General features: G+C 45.2%; 1 protein-coding gene and 1 pseudogene across 1 annotated transcript in view; both read left to right on the forward strand.

Annotated features, from left to right (window-relative positions):
- Nucleotides 1–25,510, forward strand: part of UBA2 (ubiquitin like modifier activating enzyme 2) — a 49,228-nt gene that overhangs the window by 12,706 nt on the left and 11,012 nt on the right. Inside the window, exons 5-14 of the mRNA XM_049786586.1 lie at nucleotides 480–580; nucleotides 3,051–3,172; nucleotides 4,828–4,895; nucleotides 6,410–6,531; nucleotides 9,300–9,399; nucleotides 12,018–12,187; nucleotides 15,210–15,303; nucleotides 16,926–17,038; nucleotides 22,866–23,021; nucleotides 25,312–25,408. Of these exons, the coding sequence (XP_049642543.1) occupies nucleotides 480–580; nucleotides 3,051–3,172; nucleotides 4,828–4,895; nucleotides 6,410–6,531; nucleotides 9,300–9,399; nucleotides 12,018–12,187; nucleotides 15,210–15,303; nucleotides 16,926–17,038; nucleotides 22,866–23,021; nucleotides 25,312–25,408 (1,143 nt within the window). The remainder of the gene's footprint in view (nucleotides 1–479; nucleotides 581–3,050; nucleotides 3,173–4,827; nucleotides 4,896–6,409; nucleotides 6,532–9,299; nucleotides 9,400–12,017; nucleotides 12,188–15,209; nucleotides 15,304–16,925; nucleotides 17,039–22,865; nucleotides 23,022–25,311; nucleotides 25,409–25,510) is intronic.
- On the forward strand, nucleotides 5,130–5,228 carry LOC126029245 (uncharacterized; annotated as a pseudogene).

Below are 25,510 nucleotides of genomic sequence, written 5' to 3' on the forward strand. Positions count from 1 at the left end.
ACCACTGTCCTTCTGCATGAAAGGCAAACGCCCCTTACCTCCATGCTATCTCTCCAGTCCCCCGAGACTTTTTCTTAAGTATGTTTGTGCTATGTATTTATCTTGGACTGTAAAGATTTTTTTTTGTTTTGTTTGGGGGCCACAGTTGGTTGTTATCTGGGCTTACTCCTGACTGCTAAGATAGCACTCCTGGTGGGTTTGAGACCTTACGAGGTATTGGAGATGGGGCCCAGGACAAAATACAAGGCAAGCTACCTGCTGTACTCTCCAGTGTTTCTCCCCCCCCATTTTATTTTAAGTATTTGTATTTTACTTGTGAATTATAATGGTGTATTACTCCACTCTTACCTATAAGAAAATTACCAGTATCTTAAAAACAGTATATGTAGTTGGGTAAATGTCATCCTAATGTAATTGATTTTTTTTTGTGGTGGTGGTGTTTTCCTTCACGCTCTGGCTAACAAGTAGTTTTCTTTCAGCTGCTCGAAACCATGTTAATAGAATGTGCCTGGCAGCTGATGTTCCTCTAATTGAGAGTGGAACTGCTGGTTATCTTGGGCAAGTAACAACTATCAAAAAGGTAAAGTTTTTTTCCTTCCCACATATGTGTGGTCTTTTTAATTAAATTCTTTAGGTATGTGTAAGAAACTTGCTTTAAAAATCTTTTAGAGGGCCAGTCTGGGAGAAAATTCATGCTCAGAAATCGCTCCTGGCAGGCTCGGGGGACCATATATTATGCCGGGATTCGAACCTCTATCCTTCTGCATGCAAGGCAAATGCCCTACCTCCATGCTATCTCTTTGGCCCCAAAGCAAGGTAGTTTTTATTGAATGAAACTTCACCCTGGCTCTGCATTCAGGAATTAACTGCTGGTAGTGCTGGGGGGGGGGAGGGAGAGAACATATTTAGGTTTTTGGGCCATACCTATCGGTGCTCAGGGGTCACTTCCTGGCTCTGCACTCAGGAATCACTTCTGGCAGGCTCTGGACAATATGGGATGTTGGGAATTGAACCTAGGTCTGCCACGTAGAAGGCAAACAACCTACCTGTTGTGCTATCACTTCGCTTTTTAAATCTTTACTGAACTTTCTGACTATTAAAATATTTATTGTTTTTCAGCCATACCCGTTTGATGCTCAGGGGTTACTCCTGGCTAAGCGCTCAGAAATTGCCCCTGGCTTGGGGGGACCATATGGGACGCTGGGGGATCGAACAGAGGTCCTTCCTTGGCTAGCGCTTGCAAGGCAGACACCTTACCTCTAGCGCCACCTCGCCGGCACCTTAAATACTTAATTTAAATACTTTATGGAGCTGGAGAGATAGCATAGAGGTAAAGTGTTTGCCTTGCATGCAGAAGGTCAGAATGCAGTGGTTCGAGTCCCGGCATCCCATATGGTCCCCTGAGCCTGCCAGGAGCAGCTTCTGAGCTTAGAGCCAGGAATAACCCCTGAACATGCCCAGGTGTGACCCAAAAACCAAAAACCACAAAAAAATAGATACTTTAAGGAGCTGGAGAGATAGCATGGAGGTAGGGCATTTGCCTTGCATGCAGAAGGACGGTGATTCGAATCTCAGCATCCCATGTGGTCCCCCAAGCCTGCCAGGAGCAATTTCTGAGCATAGAGCCAGGAGTAACCTTGAGTGCAGCTGGGTGTGACCCAAAAATTCCCCCCTCGAAAAAAAGATAGTTTAAAAATACTATCTTGGGGGCTGGGAGCGATAGCGCAGGGGTATATCATTTTCTTGGCACACAGCTGATCCAGGATGGATCTTGATTCCATCCCCAGCATCCTATATGGTTCCCCCGAGCCAGGAGTAACCCTTGAGCTCATAGAGTGTGGCCCAAAAATAAAAACAAAACAGAACAAAATACTATCTTGGGAACTTAAACCCTGTGTCATTTTGCAAATTTTGAAGTCAAGTGAGTTAAATTTTGTTGAATCTTCAGTATCTTGAAAAGTCTAGCGCAGTAGCTTTCCTTTTTCCACTGATATGAGGGATCAGTGCTTGTCATTTGGTGCCCCTGCAGAAAACATTGACACTAGAAATGAGATTATGGAGAAGAGTGACTTTATAACAATACTTTCAAATTTAAGTTTTGTAACCATTATTTGAAAGACATTGCTTTGTTTTTGGGACATGTCTTCCAATACTTGGAGCTTTTTTCTGACTCTGAACTTTGCAGTGAGCAGTGAGTGGAACATATGTGGTGTGGGGGATCGAACCTGGACCAGCTGCATACAAAGCAAATGACCTATCCAGTATACTATGCTATACCCTTTTGCCTCTTTTTGTTTTGTTTGTTTGTGTTTTGTGTTCTGGGTCAGATCCAGCAGCGCTCAGGTGTTACTCCTGGCTCTGTGCTCAGAAGTCGATTCTGGCAGGCTCGGGGACCATAAGAGATGCTGGAATCGAACCAGAGTTGGCCTCCTGAAAGGCAAACGCCCTACCTCTGTGCTATTGCTCTGGCCTGCCCTTTTGCCTTTAAAAAAAATTTTTTTTTTTTTTTTTTGGCTTTTTTGACGAGACCCAGCAGCAATCAGGTTACTTGTGGCTTTGCTGTTAGAAATTACTCCTGGCAGGCTTGAGGACCATATGAGATGCTGAGGATCGAACCAGGGTTGGCCACCTGCTAGGCAAATGCCCTGTTTGCAGTACTACTGCTCTGGTCTTCTTCATTGCTTTTTGCTTGTTTGTTTTTGGGCTATACCTGGTGCCATTCAGGGGTTACTTCTGGCTATGTGCTCAGGAATTATTTCCTGTGGTGTTTAGGGGGCCATGTGGGATGCCAGGGATTGAACCTGGTGTGGGGGGGGGGTCATACCCGGCAGTGCTCACAGGATTCGAACTACTGTCCTTCTGCATGAGAGGCAAACACCTTACCTCCATGCTAACTCTCTGGCCCCTGGGATGCCTGGATTTAAACCACCATGGCCCATGGCCATCAACTTTTAATGCACAACTACCTGATATGTGTAATGTATGTGTACTACCTTAAGATGTTTAAAAACTTTTATCATAGAATAATTGTTTTCTTACACTTCCTGCAGGGTGTGACTGAGTGCTATGAATGTCAACCCAAACCAACCCAGAGAACATTTCCCGGCTGTACAATTCGCAACACACCTTCAGAACCTATCCACTGCATTGTTTGGGCAAAGTATTTGTTTAAGTAAGAACATACATATTTCCTCCTCATATTTTCGCTAGTCATGATAAAGTTGGAGATTTTGTTTTTCTTTTGGTGGTTCCTGGGATCAAAACCCAGCTCCCTAACATACAGGTCAAGTACTTTACCATTGAGCTATATTCCTTGTCCCTAAAATCCTTTTGTTTCAGAGCACCTCCCAAGTGGTCAAAGGAACACGTGTAACCACTCAGAGATACTTGTCCCAGTAGGCCAGGGATTCATTATGAGTTACTGAGGATTTGGTTCTGCTAGATCCTTATGGTGCTGGGGAACACCTGGACCAATCTTGTGCTGCTTGGGCCGCCAAGGCTGCACACAGTGATTCTCAGGGGACCGTGTGGTGGTGGTGATTGAACCTGGGTGATTGCACAGAAATGTGAGCATTCATGACTCACAAGAAAAATAAGACTTTTTGTGCTTATGGATTCGATGAAAAAAAATTTTTTTTCTTTGCTTGTTTTGGGCCACACCTGGCAGCATTCAGAATTACTCCTGGTTCTGCTCAAGAATCACTTCTGGGGGTCCGGGCGGTGGCGCTGGAGGTAAGGTGCCTGCCCTGCCTGCGCTAGCCTAGGACGGACCGCGGTTCGATCCCCCGGCGTCCCATATGGTCCCCCAAGAAGCCAGGAGCAACTTCTGAGCGCATAGCCAGGAGTAACCCCTGAGCGTCACAGGGTGTGGCCCAAAAACCAAAAAAAAAAAAAAAAGAAAAAAAAATCACTTCTGGTGGGGTTCAGAAGATGATATGGGATGCTGGGGATCAAATCTGGATGTGTGCTGTACTATCTCCATCCTCCTAAATTGAAAATTCAGTGTGAAATATTTTACTATGGATCAGGAATTTTAAGAAACAAAAATGTTACCATGATTGGATTGTATTTATTCCAGGATTTTACTTTAAATACTTTAAAAACAAAGTCTACAAATGTCTGTGTGTCATTGAAAATATGAAATAGAAAGTTATAATCATATGGAAGAAGCATTTTATAAAATTCACTAACACCCTTTCATGACAAATTCTTTGTAAGACTGACAGGAGAGAGAATACAGAGGGTAAAGTACTTGGTTTGCATGCGACCTGACTTGGGTGCAATCTCTGGCACCTCATATAGCCCCCTGTGCCCCATCTCCATACTTGCTAGTGTCAGCTACAGAGAGAACCTGGGTGTCTTGCAGGCACAGATTACGCATAAACCCTTCAACCATCTCTCCTGATCTACTTAACTTTATTTATTTATTTTTTGGGCCACACCCTTTGATGCTCAGGGGTTACTCCTGGCTAAGCGCTCAGAAATTGCCCCTGGCTTGGTGGGACCATATGGGACGCTGGGGGATCGAACCACGGTCCTTCCTTGGTCCTTCCTTGGCTAGCGCTTGCAAGGCAGACACCTTACCTCTAGCAAGCCACCTTGCTATCGTGACCTCGATTGCTGTTTTGGCCCCAAGATGTGGTTCACTGGGTATAGCAGTTTTGCTTGCCTTGCAGTTACGATACAATTCACCTAAACTGATTGCTCTGCCATTTATTTGGATGAATTTCAGTTAGGACACCTCAGTTAGTCGTTGGTCAGGACACTGGGAAGGAAGGGATGTGTTGGTTGAGACTTATTACATGTGACTATTGGCTACCATTACAGCCAGCTGTTTGGGGAAGAAGATGCTGACCAAGAAGTGTCTCCTGACAGAGCTGACCCAGAGGCTTCCTGTGAGTAAATTCCTATTTGAAATAGATTATCCTGTGTGTACGCTACGTCTTTTCTGCCAGCTCAATATTGGCCATGTAAGAGAAAATGCTTTTTTATTCGCTAAATATTTCAGGATCTAAATATGCATCACTTCATACTAAAACAATGGGGCTCTTTTGTATGTGTGTTTTGGGGCTGCATCTCACAGTTCTCCGAAGTTACTCCCAGCTCTGCTCTCAGAAATATCATTCCTGCTGCTCGCTTGGGCAGCACATACACTAAAATTGGAATGATACAGAGAAGATTAGCATGGCAAGGATCACATGCAAATTCGTGAAGTGTTCCATATATATGGAATATATATATTATATATATTTTAGCATTCCATATTAAAAAAAAATACCACTCCTGGCAGGCTCGGGGGATCAAACCCAGGTTAGCCTTATGCAAGGCAAGACAAAAACACCCTACCCACTTGGCATCTCTCCGGCTCCAACAATGGGTCTTTCATGGTTAAAAACTTGTTGGTTGGGCCCGGAGAGATAGCACAGCGGTGTTTGCCTTGCAAGCAGCCGATCCAGGACCAAAGGTGGTTGGTTCAAATCCCGGTGTCCCATATGGTCCCCCGTGCCTGCCAGGAGCTATTTCTGAGCAGACAGCCAGGAGTAACCCCTGAGCACCACTGGGTGTGACCCAAAAAGCTTAAAAAAAAAAAAAAAAAAAAAAAAAAACTTGTTGGTTGGGAGGCAGGTAGTGTACATCATGGGGTGCTCATGAACTGCTCTTGGCTATGCCCTGGAGTGACCCCCAGCAGACCCTATGCATGGTACCTGGGATTCAACCTGGGGTTGTCCCAGGCAAAACAAACATGAGCACACAACTAAACCCTTTAAACAATGTATTTTATTTTTTGGTTTTTGGACCACCCCCAGTGACACTCGGGTTACTCCTGGCAGGCTCTAGGAACCATATGGGATACCGGGGATTGAACCTGGGTTCATCCCATGTCTGCAGCATGCAGGGCAAATAAATGCCCTAGCACTGTGCTGTCTCTTTAGCCCCAAACAGTGTATTTTTAAATGGGTAGTTTTATTTACTGATAAAATCAAAATGGGAGGGAAATTTTAAAAATCTGATAAAGCTTTTTTTTTTTTGGTTTTTGGGCCACAGCCGTTTGACGCTCAGGGGTTACTACTGGCTATGCGCTCAGAAATAGCCCCTGGCTTGGGGGGACCATATGGGACACTGGGGGATCCGTCCTATGCTAGCGCTTGCAAGGCAGACACCTTACCTCTAGCACCACCTTCCTGGCCCCTGTTTTTTTTTTTTTTTTATCTTTATTAAGGCTGTGCAATTCTCTACATGTAGCCTTCAGAAGCTGGGGTAGAAAAGATGTGTAATTAAAATATTCTCTTATCTCGGGGCTAAGAATGTGACACATGTATTCGTTTGTGACAATTTTCCCTCAGATATGAATGAAAAGCTTTAGTTTGGAATGACCAGAGTTGAAATAAAAAAGGTGTGTGTTTTGTAGGGGAACCTACGGAAGCTGAAGCCAGAGCTAGAGCATCTAATGAAGATGGTGAAATTAAACGTGTCTCCACAAAAGAATGGGCCAAATCAACTGGATACGACCCAGTTAAACTTTTTACAAAGGTTGAGTTTACTTTATAATATTGGATAGACTTACTACTGTTCATATTGAATTATGTGCCTTCCCTGCTCTACTGTCTCCAGCCCCAAGACTTTTGCGGAGTTTAGGAAATTAGATTACAGTAGGGCACACAAAACAGTTTCACAAACACACCATTGTGTTTTGTTTCACATGTTTTTTTTTTTGTTTGTTTGTTTGTTTTTTTTTTGTTTTGTTTTTTTTTTGTGGTTTTTGGGTCACACCCGGCAGTGCTCAGGGGTTATTCCTGGCTTCACGCTCAGAAATTGCTCCTGGCAGGCACGGGGGACCATATGGGACGCCGGGATTCGACCTGATGACCTCCTGCATGAAAGGCAAACACCTTACCTCCATGCTATCTCTCCGGCCCCTGTTTCACACGTTTTACACCATTTTATTTTTATGTTTTTGGTTTTTTGCCACACCTGGTGATGCTCAGGATAACTCCTAGTTCTGCACTGAGGAATTATTCCTGACGATGCTCAAGAAACCATGTGGGGGGCCAGAGATGATATAGCATGGAGGTAGGGCATTTGCCTTGCATGCAGAGGGATGGTGGTTCAAATCCTGGCATCCCATATGGTCCTGAGCCTGCCAGGAGCGATTTTGGGGGGGGGGGGTGTCACACCCGGCAGTGCTCAGAGGTTACTCCTGGCTTTGTGCTCAGAAATCGCTCCTGACAGGCTCGGGGGACCATATGGGATGTCAGGATTCGAACCACCGACCTTCTGCATGCAAGGTAAACAAACACCTTACCTCCATGCTATTTCTCCGGCCCCAGGAGTGATTTCTGAGCGTAGAGCCAGGAGTACTGAACGCTGCCAGGTGTGACTCAAAAACCAAAAAGGAAAAAAAGAAAAGAGTGGGGCTGGAGAGATAGCATGGAAGGTAAGGCATTTGCCTTTCTTGCAGAAGGTCAGTGGTTCGAATCCCGGCATGGTCCCCTGAGCCTGCCAGGAGCGATTTCTGAGCATAGAGTCAGGAGTAACTGAGTGCTGCCAGGTGTGACCCAAAAACAAACAAACAAACAAAATCCTGCAATGTCAGAATGCCAGTTTGGACTTCAAAGGCTCCATTGGGGCCAGAGAGATAGCACAGCAACGTTTGCCTTGCAAGCAGCCGATCCAGGACCAAAGGTGGTTGGTTCGAATCCCAGTGTCCCATATGGTCCCCCGTGCCTGCCAGGAGCTATTTCTGAGCAGATAGCCAGGATTAACCCCTGAGCACCTCTGGGTGTGGCCCAAAAACCAAAAAAAAAGGGAAAAAAAGAAAAGAAATCATATGGGTACACGGTATTGTACCTGGGTCTGCTGTGTGCAGAACAAACGCCCTACCATCACTCTGGACCACTAGGCCTTTTTGGGGGGTGTGGATTTTGAGGCACACCTGATGGCACTTAGGTTACTTCTGGCTCTTTGCTCAGGCTCCGGGGATTATATGGGATATTGGGGATCAAACCTGGGTCGGCAGTAAGCAAGGCAAATGCTCTACTTGCTGTGCTATTACTCTGCCTCATGTGGTAACAATTTTTATTTTAGAAATAATAAGTTGGGGCCGGAGAGATAGCATGGAGGTAAGGCGTTTGCCTTTCATGCAGGAGGTTATTGGTTCCCCGCGTGTCTGCCAGGAGCAATTTCTGAGCCTGGAGCCAGGAATAACCACTGAACACTGCCGGGTGTGACCCAAAAAACACACACACACACACACAAAGTTTTTTTTACATGTATGAGGCTTTTTAAACTTAGGGGAGACTCGGCTATTTTGGTGAAAAATCCTGTTGGTTGCTTTTTTTCCTGCTTTTTTTGTTTGTTTGTTTTTGGGGTTTTTTTTTTGGTCACACCCAGCAGCGCTCCGGTTACTCCTGGCTCTACGCTCAGAAATCGCTCCTGGCAGGCTCAGAGGACCATATGGGATGCCGGGATTCGAACCACTGACGCCTGCATGAGAGGCAAATGCCTTACCTCTATGTTATCTCTCCAGCCCCTTTGTTTTGTTTTTTTTTTTGGGGGGGTGGGCTCCTGGTAACTCTCATGGGCTACTCCTGGCTATGCGCTCAGAAATCACTCCTGGCTCAGGAGACCATATGGGACGCTGGGGATCAAACCACAGTTCGTCCTCATCAGCCGCATGCAAGGCAAATTCCTTACTGTTGTGCCACCGCTCCGCACCTTTTTATCTTTAACGTGATGTCTAGAGTCAGTGATTTTGGGATGCAGAAGCCATTCCTGGCAATACAATGCCTTGCTACACAGTATTGATAGCTGGGGCTCTGGCCCATTTCTGCTGGGTTCCACCAGAGCCACATGTAGCAGCACCCAGGATGAATCTGTGCTCTACCCTTTTGAGCTAGCTCCAGCCTCTACCTTTCTTGAGATCGGAAGCTTTGGTTGGTTTGGGGTCAAGTCTTGTGATCCTCAGTGGTTAGTCATGGCTTAGCAAGCAGGAATCATTTCTGACAATGATTGGGATGCTGGGAATCAATTTGAAGTCCTCTGAAAAGTAAATTTATTTAGATTTTTGGTGTTTGGGTTATATCCAGCTCTGCCTAGGGTTTATTCCTGGGCTTTATATTCAGGGATCACTTTAAGCAGGGCTGTTGGTACTATATGGTGTGTCTAGAATGGAACATGTTGACTGCATGTAAGACAAGTGTCTTACTTGCTGTACTATAGCTGGCCTCTATAGATTATTACATATGATCAGTGGAATTTATTACATGTATGCTTAATGCGGTTTGTCTTTTTCTTTTAAGCTTTTCAAAGATGATATACGGTATCTACTAACAATGGATAAATTGTGGCGGAAAAGGAAACCTCCAGTTCCATTGGATTGGGCGGAAGTACAGAGCCAAGGTAAAAAATATTTATCCTGGGGCTGGAGAGATAGCACAGCGGCGTTTGCCTTGCAAGCAGCAGATCCAGGACCCAAGATGGTTGGTTTGAATCCTGGCGTCCCATATGGTCCCCCATGCCTGCCAGGAGCTATTTCTGAGCAGATAGCTAGGAGTAACCCCTGAGCACCGCTGGGTGTGGCCCAAAAACCAAAAAAAAGAAAAAAAAAGAAAAAAAGTATTTATCCTTGGGGCAACTAAGTTGGAAAATCCCTAGATTAATTCAATAATCCTATACTTTGATACAGTTCAAACAGTTGGGGCCAGAGTGATAGCACAGTGGTGTGGGGTTTTTGCCTTGGAAGCGGCTGACCCAGGACAGACCTGGGTTCAATCTCCAGTGTCTCATATGGTCCCCCAAGCCAGGAGCAATATCTGAGTGCATAGCCAGAAGTAACCCCTGAGTGACACTGGGTGTGGCCCAAACAAACAAAAAGAGACCCAGCTATACGACTCCTGTAAATATACCAGAGTTGCCTAAAATCACAGTGCAGAAAAGGCAACATAGTCATTGCAATACTACTCACAATAGACAGAAACTGGAAACAACTTAGGTGCCCGAGAACAAATGAATGGATAAAGAAACTGATGTATCTACACAGTGGAATACTACACAGCTATTAAGAAAATGAAGTAATGAAATTTGTATGTGGGTGGATATAGAGAGTTATTATATATGCTGAGCAAAATGAGTCAGGGAGAGGATAGACTTTCTTAGAAAAATTGCACTCATTTGTGGGATTTAAAAAAAAAAGATGGTGGGGACGAAGTGGTGGCGCAAGCTGTAAGGCGTATGTATGCCTTGTGCACTAGCCAGTTGTGACTGCGGTTTGATCCCCCGGCGTCCCATAGGGTCCCCCAAGCCAGCAGTGATTTCTGAGCACATAGCCAGGAGTAACCCCTGAGTGTCACTGGCTGTGGCCCAAAAAGAGAAAATAAAAGATACAGTAATTATTCCCAAAGATAAGAGATGAGGTCTACAAGGATCCTCCTGTAGGAAGCTTTTCACAAAGAGCAGGGTAGTGCAGTTAGTACAAAGAAGGAACTACTATGACAATGATAGTTGGAAATGATCACTCTGCGCAAGAAAAGTCTGCCATAGGTGGGGAGAAGAGGGGGACATAGGTGGCTGGTGAAGAGATTGGTGTTGTACATTGTATGAATAAAACTCAGTCATGAACAACATAATATTAAACTGAGAAAAATCAGTCATTGAAAATCTTCTCTGGAAAAATAGCCGATTTTGGAGTGTCTCAATAGTGTTAACTATGCACATGATATATGCTATTGTGTATAGGACTTACATTGTTTTGGGTATTTTTAGTTGGCATTTTATCTGTCAGCATGTAGTTCCCATATTTTCCTTAAAATAGTGATATGGTGGATCCGGAGAGATAGCACAGCGGCGTTTGCCTTGCAAGCAGCCGATCCAGGACCTACGGTGGTTGGTTTGAATCCGTGTCCCGTATGGTCCCCCGTGCCTGCCAGGAGCATTTCTGAGCAGACAGCCAGAGTAACCCCTGAGCACCGCCGGGTGTGGCCCAAAAACCAAAAAACCAATATGTTCTTGTATCTTTGTATGTTTTTCTAAGATACAGTTTAGTGTGTGTATACATAGAAGGGAAGTGGGCACACCTGGCAAAATTCAGAGGTTAATCCTAGCTCTGCACTTAGGAATTACTCCTAGTGATGCTTGGGGGGCATAAAGGATGTTGAGGGATCACACTTGGGTCAGCTGTGATTAAGGCAAATACCCTACCTGCAGTGCTAGTGCTTTGGGACATGGAGTTTGTTTGCATTGGCAATAGGCACTTGAGTTATTCCTGGCTTTGAGCTCAGAAATTACTCCTGTCAGCTTCTGGGCCATATGGGACTCTGGGAATTGAATCTGAGTTGACCACATGCTGTGCCCCTCATGGAGGTTTATTTATTTATTTTTGTTTTGTTTTTTTGGTGGCAACACCTGTTTGACGCTCGGGTTATTCCTGGCTATGTGCTCAGAAATCATCCCTGGCTTGGGGGGACCATATGGGACACCATGGGATCGAACCTCAGTACATCCTAGGCTAGCACTTGCAAGGCAGACGCCTTACCTCTAGTGCTACCTCTCCAGTCCCAAGGTTTTTTTTAATTTATTTTTTATTTATTTTATTTTATTTTATTTTTGGGTTATACCTGGCAGTGTTCAGGGGTTATTCCTGGCTCTGTTCTCAGAAATCACCCCTGGTAGTTTCAGGGAATCATGCTAGGAATCTAACCAAGGTCCATTGGAGTTGGCTGAGTACAAGGCAAATGCCCCACCGCTGTACTATCACTCCAGCCCCTCATGAAGTTTTTTTTTGGTTTTTGGGTCACGTCCAGTGGTGCTTGGTTACTCCTGGCTCTACACCCAGACCATGTGGGTTGTCAGGAATCGAAGCGAGGTCTGTCAGGGTTGGCTGAGTGCAATACAAACTGGCTTTCTGCTGTGCTATTGCTCTGCCCCCCTCATGGAGGTTTTTAGAATGTGATTTGCTCTTGAATAATGAACTCAGATTTGAGAAGTATTTAATGGTGAAATTTCTGTTATTTTTCCTTTAGGAGAAGATATGAGTACATCTGATCAACAAAGTGAACAACCCCAGTTAGGTCTGAAAGACCAACAGGTTCTAGATGTAAAAAGCTATGCGAGTCTGTTCTCAAAGAGCATTGAGACTTTGCGAGTTCATTTAGCTGAGAAGGGGGATGGAGCTGAGCTCATATGGGACAAGGTTTGTTTTCAAAATACAGCCAAAACATCAATTGTATGCTTTAGTTCTTTTTTTTTTTTTTTTTTTTTTATTCTTTTACCTATGCTTTAGTTTGATGCTCAGGAGTTAATCCTGCCTAAGCTTTAAAAAATTGCCCCTGGCTTGGGAGAACCTAGCGCTTGTAAGGCAGACACCTTACCTCTAGCGCCACCTCGCCGGCCCCTGCTTTAGTTCTTTAACTGAAACAGAAGCTGTTTTATGTTGGGTAGGTTACACGTGGTGCTATTCATGGATTATTCCATGTGGTACTGGGGATTAGACCCAGCTTTCTGCATGCAAAGCATGTGTACTAAGCATCTGCACCTAAAGAATGTGTACCAACTTTCTTCCTGGCTCCAGTAACTCAGAAATGGTTTATTGTATCATATTTTAAGGATTTTTTTTCTTTTTTTTTTTCTTTTTCTTTTTTTTTTGGTTTTTGGGCCACACCCAGTAACGCTCAGGGGTTACTCCTGGCTATGTGCTCAGAAGTTGCTCCTGGCTTGGGGGACCATATGGGACACCGGGGGATCGAACCGCGGTCCGTCCAAGGCTAGCGCAGGCAAGGCAGGCACCTTACCTTTAGCGCCACCGCCCGGCCCAAGGATTTTTTTTTTTTCCGGGCCACACCTGTTTGATGCTCAGGGGTTACTCCTGGCTAAGCGCTCAGAAATTGCTCCTGGCTTGGGAGGACCATACGGGATATGGGGGGATCGAACCTCGGTCGCGATCTTTTCTTGGCTAGCGCCACCTCGCTGGCCCCAAGAATTTGTTTTGTTACTGTATTTTTATATCATAATACAAAATTTAACTAAATTTTTATACACTAAATCACTAAAATATCTTAGATTCTAGGAGTTATGTTCATGATATTGTGTTGCCAGGGGCCAGAGAGATAGTACAATGGGTGAGGCACTTCTGCTTCCTTGCACACGGCCAACCTGGATTCAGTCCCTAATGCCCCATGTAGTCCCCTGAGCACAACTAGATATGGCCGAAACCAAAAAAGATTTTTAAAAAATGTCTTGGAGGGGCCGGAGAGATAGCATGGAGGTGTAAAGCGTTTGCCTTTCATGCAGAAGGTTATTGGCTCGAATCCTGGCATCCCATATGGTCCCCCAAGCCTGCCAGGAGCGATTTCTGAGTGTGGAGCCAGGAGTAACCCCTGAATGCAGCCGGGTGTGACCCAAAAACCAAAAAAAAAAAAATGCCTTGGGGCTGGAGAGATAGCTCAGTGGTAGGGCATATGCCTTGCTTGTGGCCAACCCAGGAAGGACCTGGGTTCGATCCCACTGTCCCATATGTTCCCCCAAAGCCAGGGGTGATTTTTTTTTTCACACCCAGCAGCGCTTAGGGGTTCCTCCTGGGTCTAGGCTCAGAAATCGCTCCTGGCAGGCTCGGGGGGTGGGGGGGGTGGGGGGGGACCATATGGGATGCTGGGATTTGAGCCACCGTCCCTCCACATGCAAGGCAAATCTTACTTCATGCTATCTCTCCGGCCCCTCAGATCCTTAAAAAAATATTTTAGAGGTCTCAGATATCTTGATATTAACAAAAATGAATTATTTTAATTACGGATTTTGATCCACATTTAACTGTGCTCAGGGATTACTCCTGGCTCTGAGCTCACTTCTGGTGGAGCTCTGTGGTCAAATGTGCTGTTAGGGATTGAATCCGGGTTGGCTGCCTGCAAGGCAAGCTACTAACCCATTATTCGTATTATCACTCCAGCCCCTGTTGGGTACTTTTATTTATTCATCTTTATTTTGTGCCACACCCGATGAATACTCACAGGTTACGTCTGCACTAATCAGAGATTACTCTTGTTGGTGCACCAGGGGCCATCTAGATTGAACCTGGGTAGGCCATTTGCAAGGCTAGGAAGGTTCATTTTTATGCGGGTATGCAGCTAGCTGATAGGGAAAGATTCACATGTTTTCATTTTTTATTTTGGTGATCTGAGTTAAGATAGTATCTTCATTGTTTAGAGCCAGAAACTTGTTGAAATTTAATTAAAGAGACTAGGTGATGTCTTTTAAATGAAAAACTGGGGGCTGGATATATAGCACAGCGCTAGGGCATTTGCCTTACATTCAGGTGACCCAGGAGGGACCCGGCTTGATTCCCAGCATCCCATGTGGTCCCTCAGCTTGCCAGGGCCAAGTTTTGACTGCAGAGCCAGGAGTAACCCCTGAGCACCGTGGGGTATGGCCCAAAAATCAATAAAGTTTAAATAAAATAAAGGATGGGGCTGGAGTGATAGTACAGTGGTAGGGCTTTTGCCTTGCACGCAGCTGATCCAGGACGGATGGTGGCTGGCATCCCATGTGGTCCCCTGTACCTGCCAGGAGCAGTTTCTGAGCACAGAGCCAGGAGTAACTCCTGAGCTCTGACTGGTGTGACCCAAAAACCATTAAAAAAAAAAAAGGAAAAAACTGATTGTATTACCATATGTAAAGGGAACAACAAATATAGAAAGGGGCTAGTGGGTAACAAAGTGGTAGGGCGTTTGCCTTGCACACCTGGATTCAGTCCCTGGCATCCCATATGGTCTGAGCCTGCCAGGAGTAATTTCTAAGTACAGAGACATGAATAACCCCTGAATGTGGTGGTGAATAACCTCAAAACCAAAAACAAAAAGTTATATAGCCTAGATGTTTCTGAGAACTGCCTGAAACGTCTTTCTCACAATGGAGTTTTTCTTTTTGAATTCTGTGCTTGTCAGATAATTCCTCAATAGTAAATTATGGACTCAAAGGATTGTCAGTAATAAACGTGGTGTCTGTCCTCTACAGCAGGAATGAGTTCCTCAAAGCCTAGGAGTGACTCTTGCCACTTTATTGGACTTTGCCTCTTGGGTGAGAAAAGCCCCCACCCATCCCTTGCTTCCAGGGGATTATTGGAGGACTCTTAGCTTCTTCTTAGTTGTGTCTTGATCTAATTAATACTGGTTGTGTTAGTGAATTTGTGGGCAGGCTTGTTAAATTGTTTGTATAATTGGCAGGATGATCAGTCTGCAATGGATTTTGTCACCTCTGCTGCAAACCTCAGAATGCATATTTTCAGTATGAATATGAAGAGCAGATTTGACATAAAATGTAAGTACATCAAAGACAATTTCAGATTATTTTTTTATTTCCTTTTTTTTTCTTTTTTTGTTTTTGGCTTTTGGGCCACACCCGGCTGTGCTTAGTGGTTACTCCTGGCTATCTACTCAGAAATTGCCCCTGGCTTGGGGGGACCATATGGGACGCCGGGGGATCGAACCTAGGTTCTTCTATTTTTTTATTTCTTTTTTTGGTTTTTGGGCCACACCCGGCGGTGCTCAGGGGTTACTCCTGGCTGTCTGCTCAGAAATAGCTCCTGGCAGGCACGGGGGACCATACGGGACACCGGGATTCGAACCAACCACCTTTGGTCCTGGATCGGCTGCTTGCAAGGCAAACGCCGCTGTGCTATCTCTCTGGGCCCTATTTTTTTATTTCTTAAAAAATAAAGATATGTGGGTTCTAGGTGGGCTCTATTAGGGGTCCCCAGGCTCCCCCCTCCCTACTGTTGGGGCCGGGCAGATAGCTGGCTTCTGGTGCCTTGATCCTGGAGGCCAGCTCTTCCCAGGTATGGGGTTAGGGGACACCCCATTTCAGAGGCTTACTCCCTAGCTTGGGGATTGCTGGGAGGGTTGGCAGGCCCCAGCCGTTCCCCTATTTCTCCCCTACTCCAGGCCTTCCCTGGTTGCTGGCCCAGGTGGACTCTCTAGTGGTCCTCAGGCTTTCCCCCTTTCTCTCCCTACACTAAGTGGGGGGACACATGGGATGGATGGCGGTCCGATGCAGCACTGGTGTATGTCGGGACATTATGTTGTGACATTCACTGGTATTTTTTTTCTCATTGGTCTCTTAAAAACCGCGCAGGGGCGTACCATATATATTTAAAATAAAAATGGGAGGATGGAGCCCGGAGAGATAGCACAGCGGCGTTTGCCTTGCAAGCAGCCGATTCCAGACCAAAGGTGGTTGGTTCGAATCCTGGTGTCCCATAGGGTCCCCCATCCCTGCCGGGAGCTATTTCTGAGCAGTCAGCCAGGAGTAACCCCTGAGCAACGCCGGGTGTGGCCAAATAAAAAAAAAAATGGGAGGATGGACTCTCAGTTTGGGAAGAGACCAGTTCGGATGGGGTTACCATATATTTTCAAAATAAAAATGAGAGGATGGACTCTCAGGCTGGGGAGAGGCCAGTACTCTTTATCTATTTGTTTACTCTCAGTGGCCTCTTGGCCTCTTCCTTCTTTCATTGTGTAACTGTGGTTGCTACCATACTAGGTTTCTGATTAGTTCCCATAAATGGTGACAATTGAGTCCACTGTCTTAAGTTAGATTGTTTATTTTCCCCTCTTTTTATCTTTTTTTTTTTTTTTTTTTTTTTTTTTTTTTTTTTTTGGTTTTTGGGCCACACCCGGTACGCTCAGGGGTTACTCCTGGCTATGCGCTCAGAAGTCACTCCTGGCTTGGGGGACCATATGGGACACCGGGGATCGAACCGCAGTCCATCCAAGGCTAGTGCAGGCAAGGCAGGCACCTTACCTCTAGCGCCACCGCCCGGCCCCCCCCTCTTTTTATCTTTTCTCCTCTTTGTGAACTGTTCAATAAGGTATTTTGGTGAAAAAGTCCCAAAGGGAAAAAGATTCAGATAAAGTAAAAACTAAATTTTTTTTTTCCCCCAGCCATGGCAGGGAATATTATTCCTGCTATTGCTACCACAAATGCAGTGATTGCTGGGCTGATCGTGTTGGAAGGATTGAAGATTTTATCAGGAAAAATAGACCAATGCAGAACTGTGAGTACTTCTGTTCTTTATTCAATGTCAGCTTTTTATTCTGAGGGTTTTCTGTTTTTGAGTCTTACATAGTGTTGTTCAGGGATCTCTCCTAGCTCTACATTCAGAAATCATTCCTGGAGGCCTTGGCCAATGGGATGCGGGGGATCAAACCGTATGCGATGGTGGAAGTTGAGCCTAGTGTTGTTTTGTGCAAAGCAGATGATATCTTCTCACTGTTTTATCTCTCTGTCCCCAACATTTTAGTGGGGGGACACACTCCCTGATGATTAGGGGTTACTCCTGGCTATGAGCTCAGAAATCACTCCTGGTTTGGGGTACTATATGGGACCCCTGGGGATTGAACCACGGTTCATCCTAGGCTAGCGTGTGTAAGGCAGTGCCTTACACTGGCACCGAGTCATTTTTGGTTTGTTTCTTTTGGTATCAAACTGACTTCTGGCTCTGTAGATCAGTCCTGGTGGGCTTGGGAAACAACATGAGTGCCAGGTATTGAATCTGGGCTGTCGACATACAAGATAGGTACTGTACTGTCTACTGCATTTTTTCTGGGCCTGCATTTTTTTTTTCTTTTTTAATGACAAATACTTGGTTCTTTTGTTTTTTTGGGCCACACCCAGCAATGCTCAGGAGTTATTCCTGGAGGGTTGGGAGATATGGGATATGTGATGCTAGGGATCAAGCTCAGGTTAGCAGCTGCCTAAAAGGCAAGTGCCCTATTTGCTGTGCTATTGCTCTGGCCCCCTCTTAACTTTTTTAAAGCAGGTGGGTTTTGTTTGATTTTTTTAAAGCACTTTTGTGGAATTATACAGGATTATACAAGATTATACAGGAATGCTTGTCTTGGATGCGGCCCAGTAAGGTGTTTGATCCTTAACCTGAGCACTCTGTACTGTTGCTCTGGACTAGATGATGTGGGAGCTATGTTAAGTGCTTTGCAGGGGCCCGGAGCGGTAGTGTAGGGTGCAAGGCACCTGCCCTGTGCACGCTAGCCTAAGATGGACCACTTTTCTTTTCTTTTTTTTTGGGGGGGGGTTTTGGGCCACACCGGCGGTGCTCAGGGGTTACTCCTGGCTGTCTGCTCAGAAATAGCTCCTGGCAGGTACGGGGGACCATATGGGACACTAGGATTCGAACCAACCACCTTTGGTCCTGGATCGGCTGCTTACAAGGCAAACGCCGCTGTGCTATCTCTCCGGGCCCAAGACGGACCACATTTTGATCCCTGGCGTCCCATATGGTCCCCCAAGCCAAGGGCGATTTCTGAGAGCATAGCCAGGAGTAAACCCCTGAGTGTAATGGAGTGTGGCTCAAACCCCCCACCCCCAAAAAAGATGTGCTTTGCATATATTAGGAATTTTAATCCTCAGCAGCCCCCACAAAAAGGGGATTAGAGTTGGGTGGGTTGATGGGGAGATTGCTACAAAAGCTGGATTGCTTATATAGGGCAAGGTTTTTGGTCTTTGGCAATGCATGATTCCTTTTCTCCCCTCCTCTCTGGACAGCCTTGCTCTGAGCACTGAGCCCTGAGCGCACTGAGTTGGGTATGACCAAAACATTTTAAAATTAAAAATGAATTGGACAAAGACTAGAGATAGTGTGCCTAGATGTGTGGAGTCCAAAGTTTACTTCTTGGTAACATGGCTCTCTTGTTCCTGCAGTATTGATCTCAGGCAGCATCATTCTATAGCTTTCAACTGTCAGGCTTAACACTTCCTAGCTAAACAGAGCTGAATGTGGACTTTTTGTAAATTAGATGCAGGGGATTTGGGTTGAGTTCAAACTTTGCACACACAGCTCAGATTCTGTTCCTGGTGACACATGGTATCATGGTCATTGAGTAGAGTGGAGTAATGGCTCCCTCATTCAATTCCCCTTCCCCTCAAATAGAAGCTTGTTTAAAGCTGTGGACACATTCTTGTTAGAGTTGTCTTGATGCCTATTTATATAACCTTTTTGCAGATTACATACATCCAGAGGACAGTTTGTTAAAGTTTTGTTTTGTTTTGTTTTTTGTTGTTTTTGGTATTTGGGTCACACCTGGCAGAGCTCAGGGGTTACTCCTGTCTCTATGCTCAGAAATCCCTCCTGGCAGGCTCGGGGACCATATGGGTCACCGGGATTCGAACCAACCACCTTTGGTCCTGGATCAGCTGCTTGCAAGGCAAACGCTGCTGTGCTGTCTCTCCGGGCCCTCTTAATTTTTTTTTTTTGTTTAACTTTCTTTTTTTTTTGGTTTTTCGGGCCACATCCGTTTGATGCTCAGGGGTTACTCCTGGCTAAGCGCTCAGAAATTGCCCCTGGCTTAGGGGGACCATATGGGACGCCGGGGGATCGAACCGGGGTTGCGATCTTTCCTTCTTTCCTTGGCTAGCGCTTGTAAGGCGCTTACCTCTAGCGCCACCTCGCCGGCCCCTGATGTTTAACTTTCTTATCCTTGATAATGGTCTGAAATATTTTTTGTTTTTGTTTTTGGGCCACACCCAGCGATGCTCAGGGGTTACTCCTGGCTCTCTGCTCAGAAATCACTCCTGGCAAGTACGGGGGACCATATGGGATGCCGGGATTTGAACCACCATTGGTCCTGGGTCAGCGCTTGGGAGGCAAATGCGCTACCGCTGTGCTATCTCTGGCCCCTGGTCTGAAATCTTAATATTGTCATTTCTGATAGTTATCTCAGTGTTTGTGTGCTGTATGTTGTGTTCTTGGCTTTGCTTTTATTGTTTTTTTTTTTAAATTAATGAGCCATGCCCAGTGATGCTAGGGGTTATTCCTGGCTCTGGGCTCAAGAATTACTCCTGGCAGGCTCAGGGGAACCCTATGGGATTCCAGTTCAGCCACATGTCAGGCAAAAACCCTACTTATTGTACTGTTGATCCAGCCCTCTAGAGTGAATGAGAGAGAGGGAGGGAGGGAGGGAGGGAGAGAGAGAGAGAGAGAGAGAGGGAGGGAGGGAGGGAGGGAGGGAGGGAGGGGGAGGGAGGGAGAGAGGGGAGGGAGGGGGAGGGGGAGGGGGGAGGGGAGGGGACTGTTGAAACATAGATAGATAGATCTGGCTTGGGGAAACCATATGGGACGCCTGGGGATCGAACTGTGTTCCTTCCTTGGCTAGTGCTTGCAAGGCAGACACCTTACCTCTAGCGCCACCTCACCAGCCCCTCTGGTTTTGTTTTTAAATCACAAGTATAATTAGACATGACCTGCTTGAGCCCTCTGTTGTTTTGGACAACACCTGCCTGTGCTCAGGGCTTGGCTTACTCCTAGTTCTGAGTTCAGATCACTACACTCCTGGTGGGCTCAGGGATTGAACCCAGGTTGTCTGCGTACAAGGCAAATGTCCTGCCTGCTGTACTACTGCTCCAGGATCCCTCTTTTTTTTGGGGGGGATTTAGGCTATACTCTATTTTTTGTTTGTTTGTTTTTTGAGGGGGTTTTGAGTCACACCTGGCAGCACTCGGGTTACTCCTGGCTCTATGTTCAGAAATTGCTCCTGGCAAGCTTAGGGAACTATATGGGATGCCGGGATTCAAACCACCATGCAAGGCAAACAACTTACCTTCATACTATCTCTCTGGCCCCGGGCTAAACTCTTTTAACACTTAGGATTTCTAGAAGTCTTTTTTTTTTTTTTTTTTTTTTTTGGTTTTTGGGCCACACCTGGCGGTGCTCAGGGGTTACTCCTGGCTGTCTGCTCAGAAATAGCTCCTGGCAGGCACGGGGACCATATGGGACAACCACCTTTGGTCCTGGATTGGCTGATTGCAAGGCAAACACCGCTGTGCTATCTCTCCGGGCCCAGGATTTCTAGAAGTCTTAATGCAAACCGTGTACTCTAGCCTTATCTCTCAGATCCATCTTTTTTTAATCATTATTTATTTATTTATTTATTTTTGTTTTTTCAGGCCACACCCGTTTGATGCTCAGGGGTTACTCCTGGCTAAGCGCTCAGAAATTGCCCCTGGCTTGGGGGGACCATATGGGACATCGGGGAATTAAACAGCAATCGCTATCTTTCCTTGGCTAGCCCTATCAAGGCAGACACCTTACCTCTAGTGCCACCTTGCCGGCCCCTCAGATCCATCTTTATAGGATTCTGTTTTTTTTTTGGGCCACACCCGTTTAACGCTCAGGGGTTACTCCTGGCTATGCTCTCAGAAATCTCCCCTGGCTTGGGGGGACCATATGGGACATCGGGGGATTGAACCATGGTCCGGTCAGTCCTATGCTAGCGCTTGCAAGGCAGACCTCTAGCGCCACCTTCCCAGCCCCAGGATTCTTTGTTTTTTGTAGCAACTCCAAAGAGTGTGGACTCTTGGAGCAATGGTGTGAAAGTGTTGTTGAGGGTGTACTCTATTTTGTTTCGGAGCCACACCGGATCCCTGGCACCATATATTGTTCTCTGGCACTGTTGGATGGGACTCAGAAAACCAAAATAAATAAAAATAAAAACTATTGGGCCCGGAGAGATAGCACAGCGTTGTTTGCCTTGCAAGCAGCTGATCCAGGACCAAAGGTGGTTGGTTCGAATCCCGGTGTCCCATATGGTCCCCCGTGCCTGCCAGGAGCTATTTTTGAGCAGACAGCCAGGAGTAACCCCTGAGCACCGCCGGGTCTGACCCAAAAAACCAAAAAAAAAAAAAAAAAAACAACAACAAAACTATTTTGTCTTAGTTTTTTTTTCTTGGAATTACTGGAAATATATAGGTAACCTATTGTGCTAGAATGTTTTTTCCTGTTATATAATTTAAAATAATTTTTGAAATAATATTTGAAAAAAGGAAGTAAATTGATACCATAGATTTATGGGAGTATTACATCATTAATTGAAGAAATTAGTCTTTTCTCTTTGATCATTCGACTTATAAAATTGACACCCAAAATCTGATTCCATGATGAAGGCCCTTCCTCTTCAGTTAGTTTTGCAAAATACTAATTCCCTTCAGTTAAGGGAAATTTCTTGTTTATAAGTTCAACTTCTAATGATTGCTTGTTTGAAATTGGGGAAATCTGGGTTTTTATGTACCATATTTTCCGGCGTATAAGACGACCCCCTAATTTTACAGTGAAAACATAGGTTTAGTCCTATATTCGCTGTATAAGACAAAACGTTCCTGTGCTGCAGCTGTATGTACTACAGTAAGCCAATCACAGCAAGCAAAGGTTCAAAGGTTATACTGTAATAGACTTCTCTGACTCTGGCCAATCTGAGCAGGCTTTTTTAAACAGTGTAGATTCGGGTCCAGAACATTGTCTAATTTGCATGCATAAAAAACCTGCTTGGATTGGCTGTTAGAGAGGCGGTCCGAGCAGCCTTGCAGTGATTGGTGCAGGATCGAGTTGGAAAATTCGTTTTGTGGCAATATCCAGACGATTTTCGTTTAGTGGCATATCAAATCATTTTTCAGGATATACTCGGCATATAAGACGACCCCCAATTTTCGGTTGATTTTTTTGTTTCAAAAGTCGTCTTATATGCTGGAAAATACAGTAATTTTTTATATCTTTTTATTGTCTTAAAGGACATTTAAGTCACTGTTTGAGTGTAAAATAGACCATAGTTAACATTTTAAGATTCTGGGGCCAGAGCGATAGCACAGTAGGGCTTTTGCCTTGCACAAGGCCAACCCAGGACGGACCCTGGTTCAATTTCCAGCATCACATATGGCTTCCCGAGCCTGCCAGTAGGGATTTCTGAGTGCAGAGCGAGGAGTAACCCTTGAGTGTCACCGGGTGTGACCCAAAAACAACAAAATGAAAAGATTCTCTGATATAGAAAGTTGTGATTCAAGTTTCTGATTTCTGCTTATATTGGTTCTTCCTCCCACAGATATTTTTGAATAAAAAACCAAACCCAAAAAAGAAACTCCTTGTGCCTTGTACTCTGGACCCACCCAATGCGAATTGTTATGTATGTGCCAGCAAGCCAGAGGTGACTGTGAGGCTGAATGTTCATCAGGTGACTGTTCTGACATTGCAAGATAAGGTAAGTATTGGAACACTTGGAAACAACAAGGTTGTTTCTTTTAAAAAGTTCTTATTTAATTGAACTGTCTTACTGATAGTTGTTTTTAGGTATATAGTATTTTTTTTTTTTGTTTGTGGTTTTTGGGTCACACCTGGCAGTGCTCAGGGGTTTTTCCTGACTTCGTGCTCAGAAATTGCTCCTGGCATGCACAGGGGACCATATGGGACGCCGGGATTCGAACTGATGACCTTCTGCATGAAAAGTAAACGCCTTACCTCCATGCTATCTCTCCGGCCCCAAGGTATATAGTATTTCAACACCAATCCCACCACCAGTATCAACTCCTATCACTTGCAATTTTCTTTTTTTTTTTTCTCACCCCCCCACCCCCTTCACTTGCTATTTTCATTTCAAAAAGTTTTGATTTGGGGCCCGGGGAGATAGCACAGCGGTGTTTGCCTTGCAAGCAGCCGATCCAGGACCAAAGGTGGTTGGTTCGAATCCCGGTGTCCCATATGGTCCCCCGTGCCTGCCAGGAGCTATTTCTGAGCAGACAGCCAGGAGTAACCCCTGAGCACCGCCGGGTGTGGCCCAAAAACCAAAAAAAAAAAAGTTTTGATTTAACTTTTCTAAGCAAAAGGTCTGGTCATTGAACAACTCACTTTCCTGCCTCGGTTCCAGTTGGCTATTTTGTTACTCTTTGTTTTCCCATATAGTGCATGAATTTTGTCTTCTCTGGCACACAAGAAATGGTTATAATGATCCTGTGACAGCTGATGTATTTGCTGAGGTGGCAGAGCTCTGTAGTGAGAGAAATGGAGATTTGGGATATGGTTTGTCTTTTGGTTTTGTCTATTGTGATTATTCCTAACTTGGATAGAGTAGGTTTTTATTTATTAAGGAAGATGACAAAAATAGCCCATATTGGTGCTACTCACCACTTGGGAACGGTTATCTATTGTTCCTCTAAATATGTTCGTCATGGTATTAATGTCATGAAACAAACCTCATGATCCTAAAGGGTACTTAAGGGACTTGGGGCCAAAGCTCGAATGGTAGAGCACATGCCTCTGGTACTGTGTGGCCCTCTGAGCCCTCCCCCATGAAACTGGTAGCCTCTAACATTGCCAGGTATGACCTCTGTTTTTCAAACCCTGAGTGATCAGGCTGCGAAAGGGTCAGGATGCTTGCCTTGCATGTGCCCCAATTCCGGGCACCATGGAACACCTACATCTGGCAAGAATCACCCTGGAGACCCTCAAACACTTACACGTGTGACCTAGATGTTCCTCATACTGCAGAACTGACCCCCAGTCTGGCCATTTGACTAAACTGACCTGACCTGAGTGGCTGAGAATCACCACAATAGCCTTTCAGGTCCTAAAACACAACTTGGGAGCATTCCCAAAGTGAAGGGCTTTTCTTCAAACCATTTGCACAGAACACATTTGAACTTAAGCTTCAGGTGGGAGGTAGGTAGCAAGATGTGACATAATTGAGGATGGAGCAGGCCTGAGTTCAGTCCCTGACACTGCTGGAGATAGCCCCTGAGTACCACCAAGTATGGCCAAAAAAGTAAAAAGATAATTCTGTTGTGGAGGAAGGATTCTGGCCACATCTGGCAGTGCTTCAGGGACTAATCCTGACTCAAGATAAATCATTTGAGCTCAAGAGTGACTCCTAGAGGTGCTCATGGGATCATACGTCGTGCCGGCCCCTTTATCTAATTCTTTTTTTTTGTTTTGTTTTTGTTTTTGTTTTGTTTTGTTTTTGGGTCACACCCGGTGACGCTCAGGGGTTACTCCTGCCTATGTGCTCAGAAGTCGCTCCTGGCTTGGGGGACCATATGGGACACCGGGGGATCGAACCGAGGTCTATCCAAGACTAGCGCAGGCAAGGCAGGCACCTTACCTCTAGCGCCACCGCCCGGCCCCTCCTTTATCTAATTCTTTTTAAATGGTCAGACTTGGGTAGATTTTTACAGTTTTGCTCCTTGGCCTAACGAATCTTAAAGAGTAACTTGGCCTTTTCCAATGGAAAGGACAAGCTTTCTAGGTTTTGTGTTCTGGGTTGATTTGTGTGTGTATGAGTGGGCATAGAACCCCGGAGTATTCAGGGTTTATTTCTGGTTCTGCACGCAGGGATCATTCTTGACAATTTGAAGGAATGTACATGTTGTTAGCCATTGTATCCAGATTGACTATATGCAAGGCAACCCTTTAACCTCTGTCATATCTCTTCAGCTTTAATATTTGGGTTTTTATCTAAATGGTCTTAATATTACTGATGTTACTTATTTATCTTGCAGATTGTGAAAGAAAAGTTTGCAATGGTAGCACCAGATGTCCAAATTGAAGATGGGAAAGGAACAATCCTAATCTCTTCAGAAGAAGGAGAGACAGAAGGTAATAAACATTGTATTCATTCCCATCATTTTTATGGGAACTGCCTAAATTGAAGAATTTCTGTATCAGCATGTTTGTTCATACATTAACTCTGTATGTTAC

This window comes from Suncus etruscus, chromosome 14 (assembly GCF_024139225.1).
Source record: "Suncus etruscus isolate mSunEtr1 chromosome 14, mSunEtr1.pri.cur, whole genome shotgun sequence".
Lineage (NCBI taxonomy): Eukaryota > Metazoa > Chordata > Mammalia > Eulipotyphla > Soricidae > Suncus > Suncus etruscus.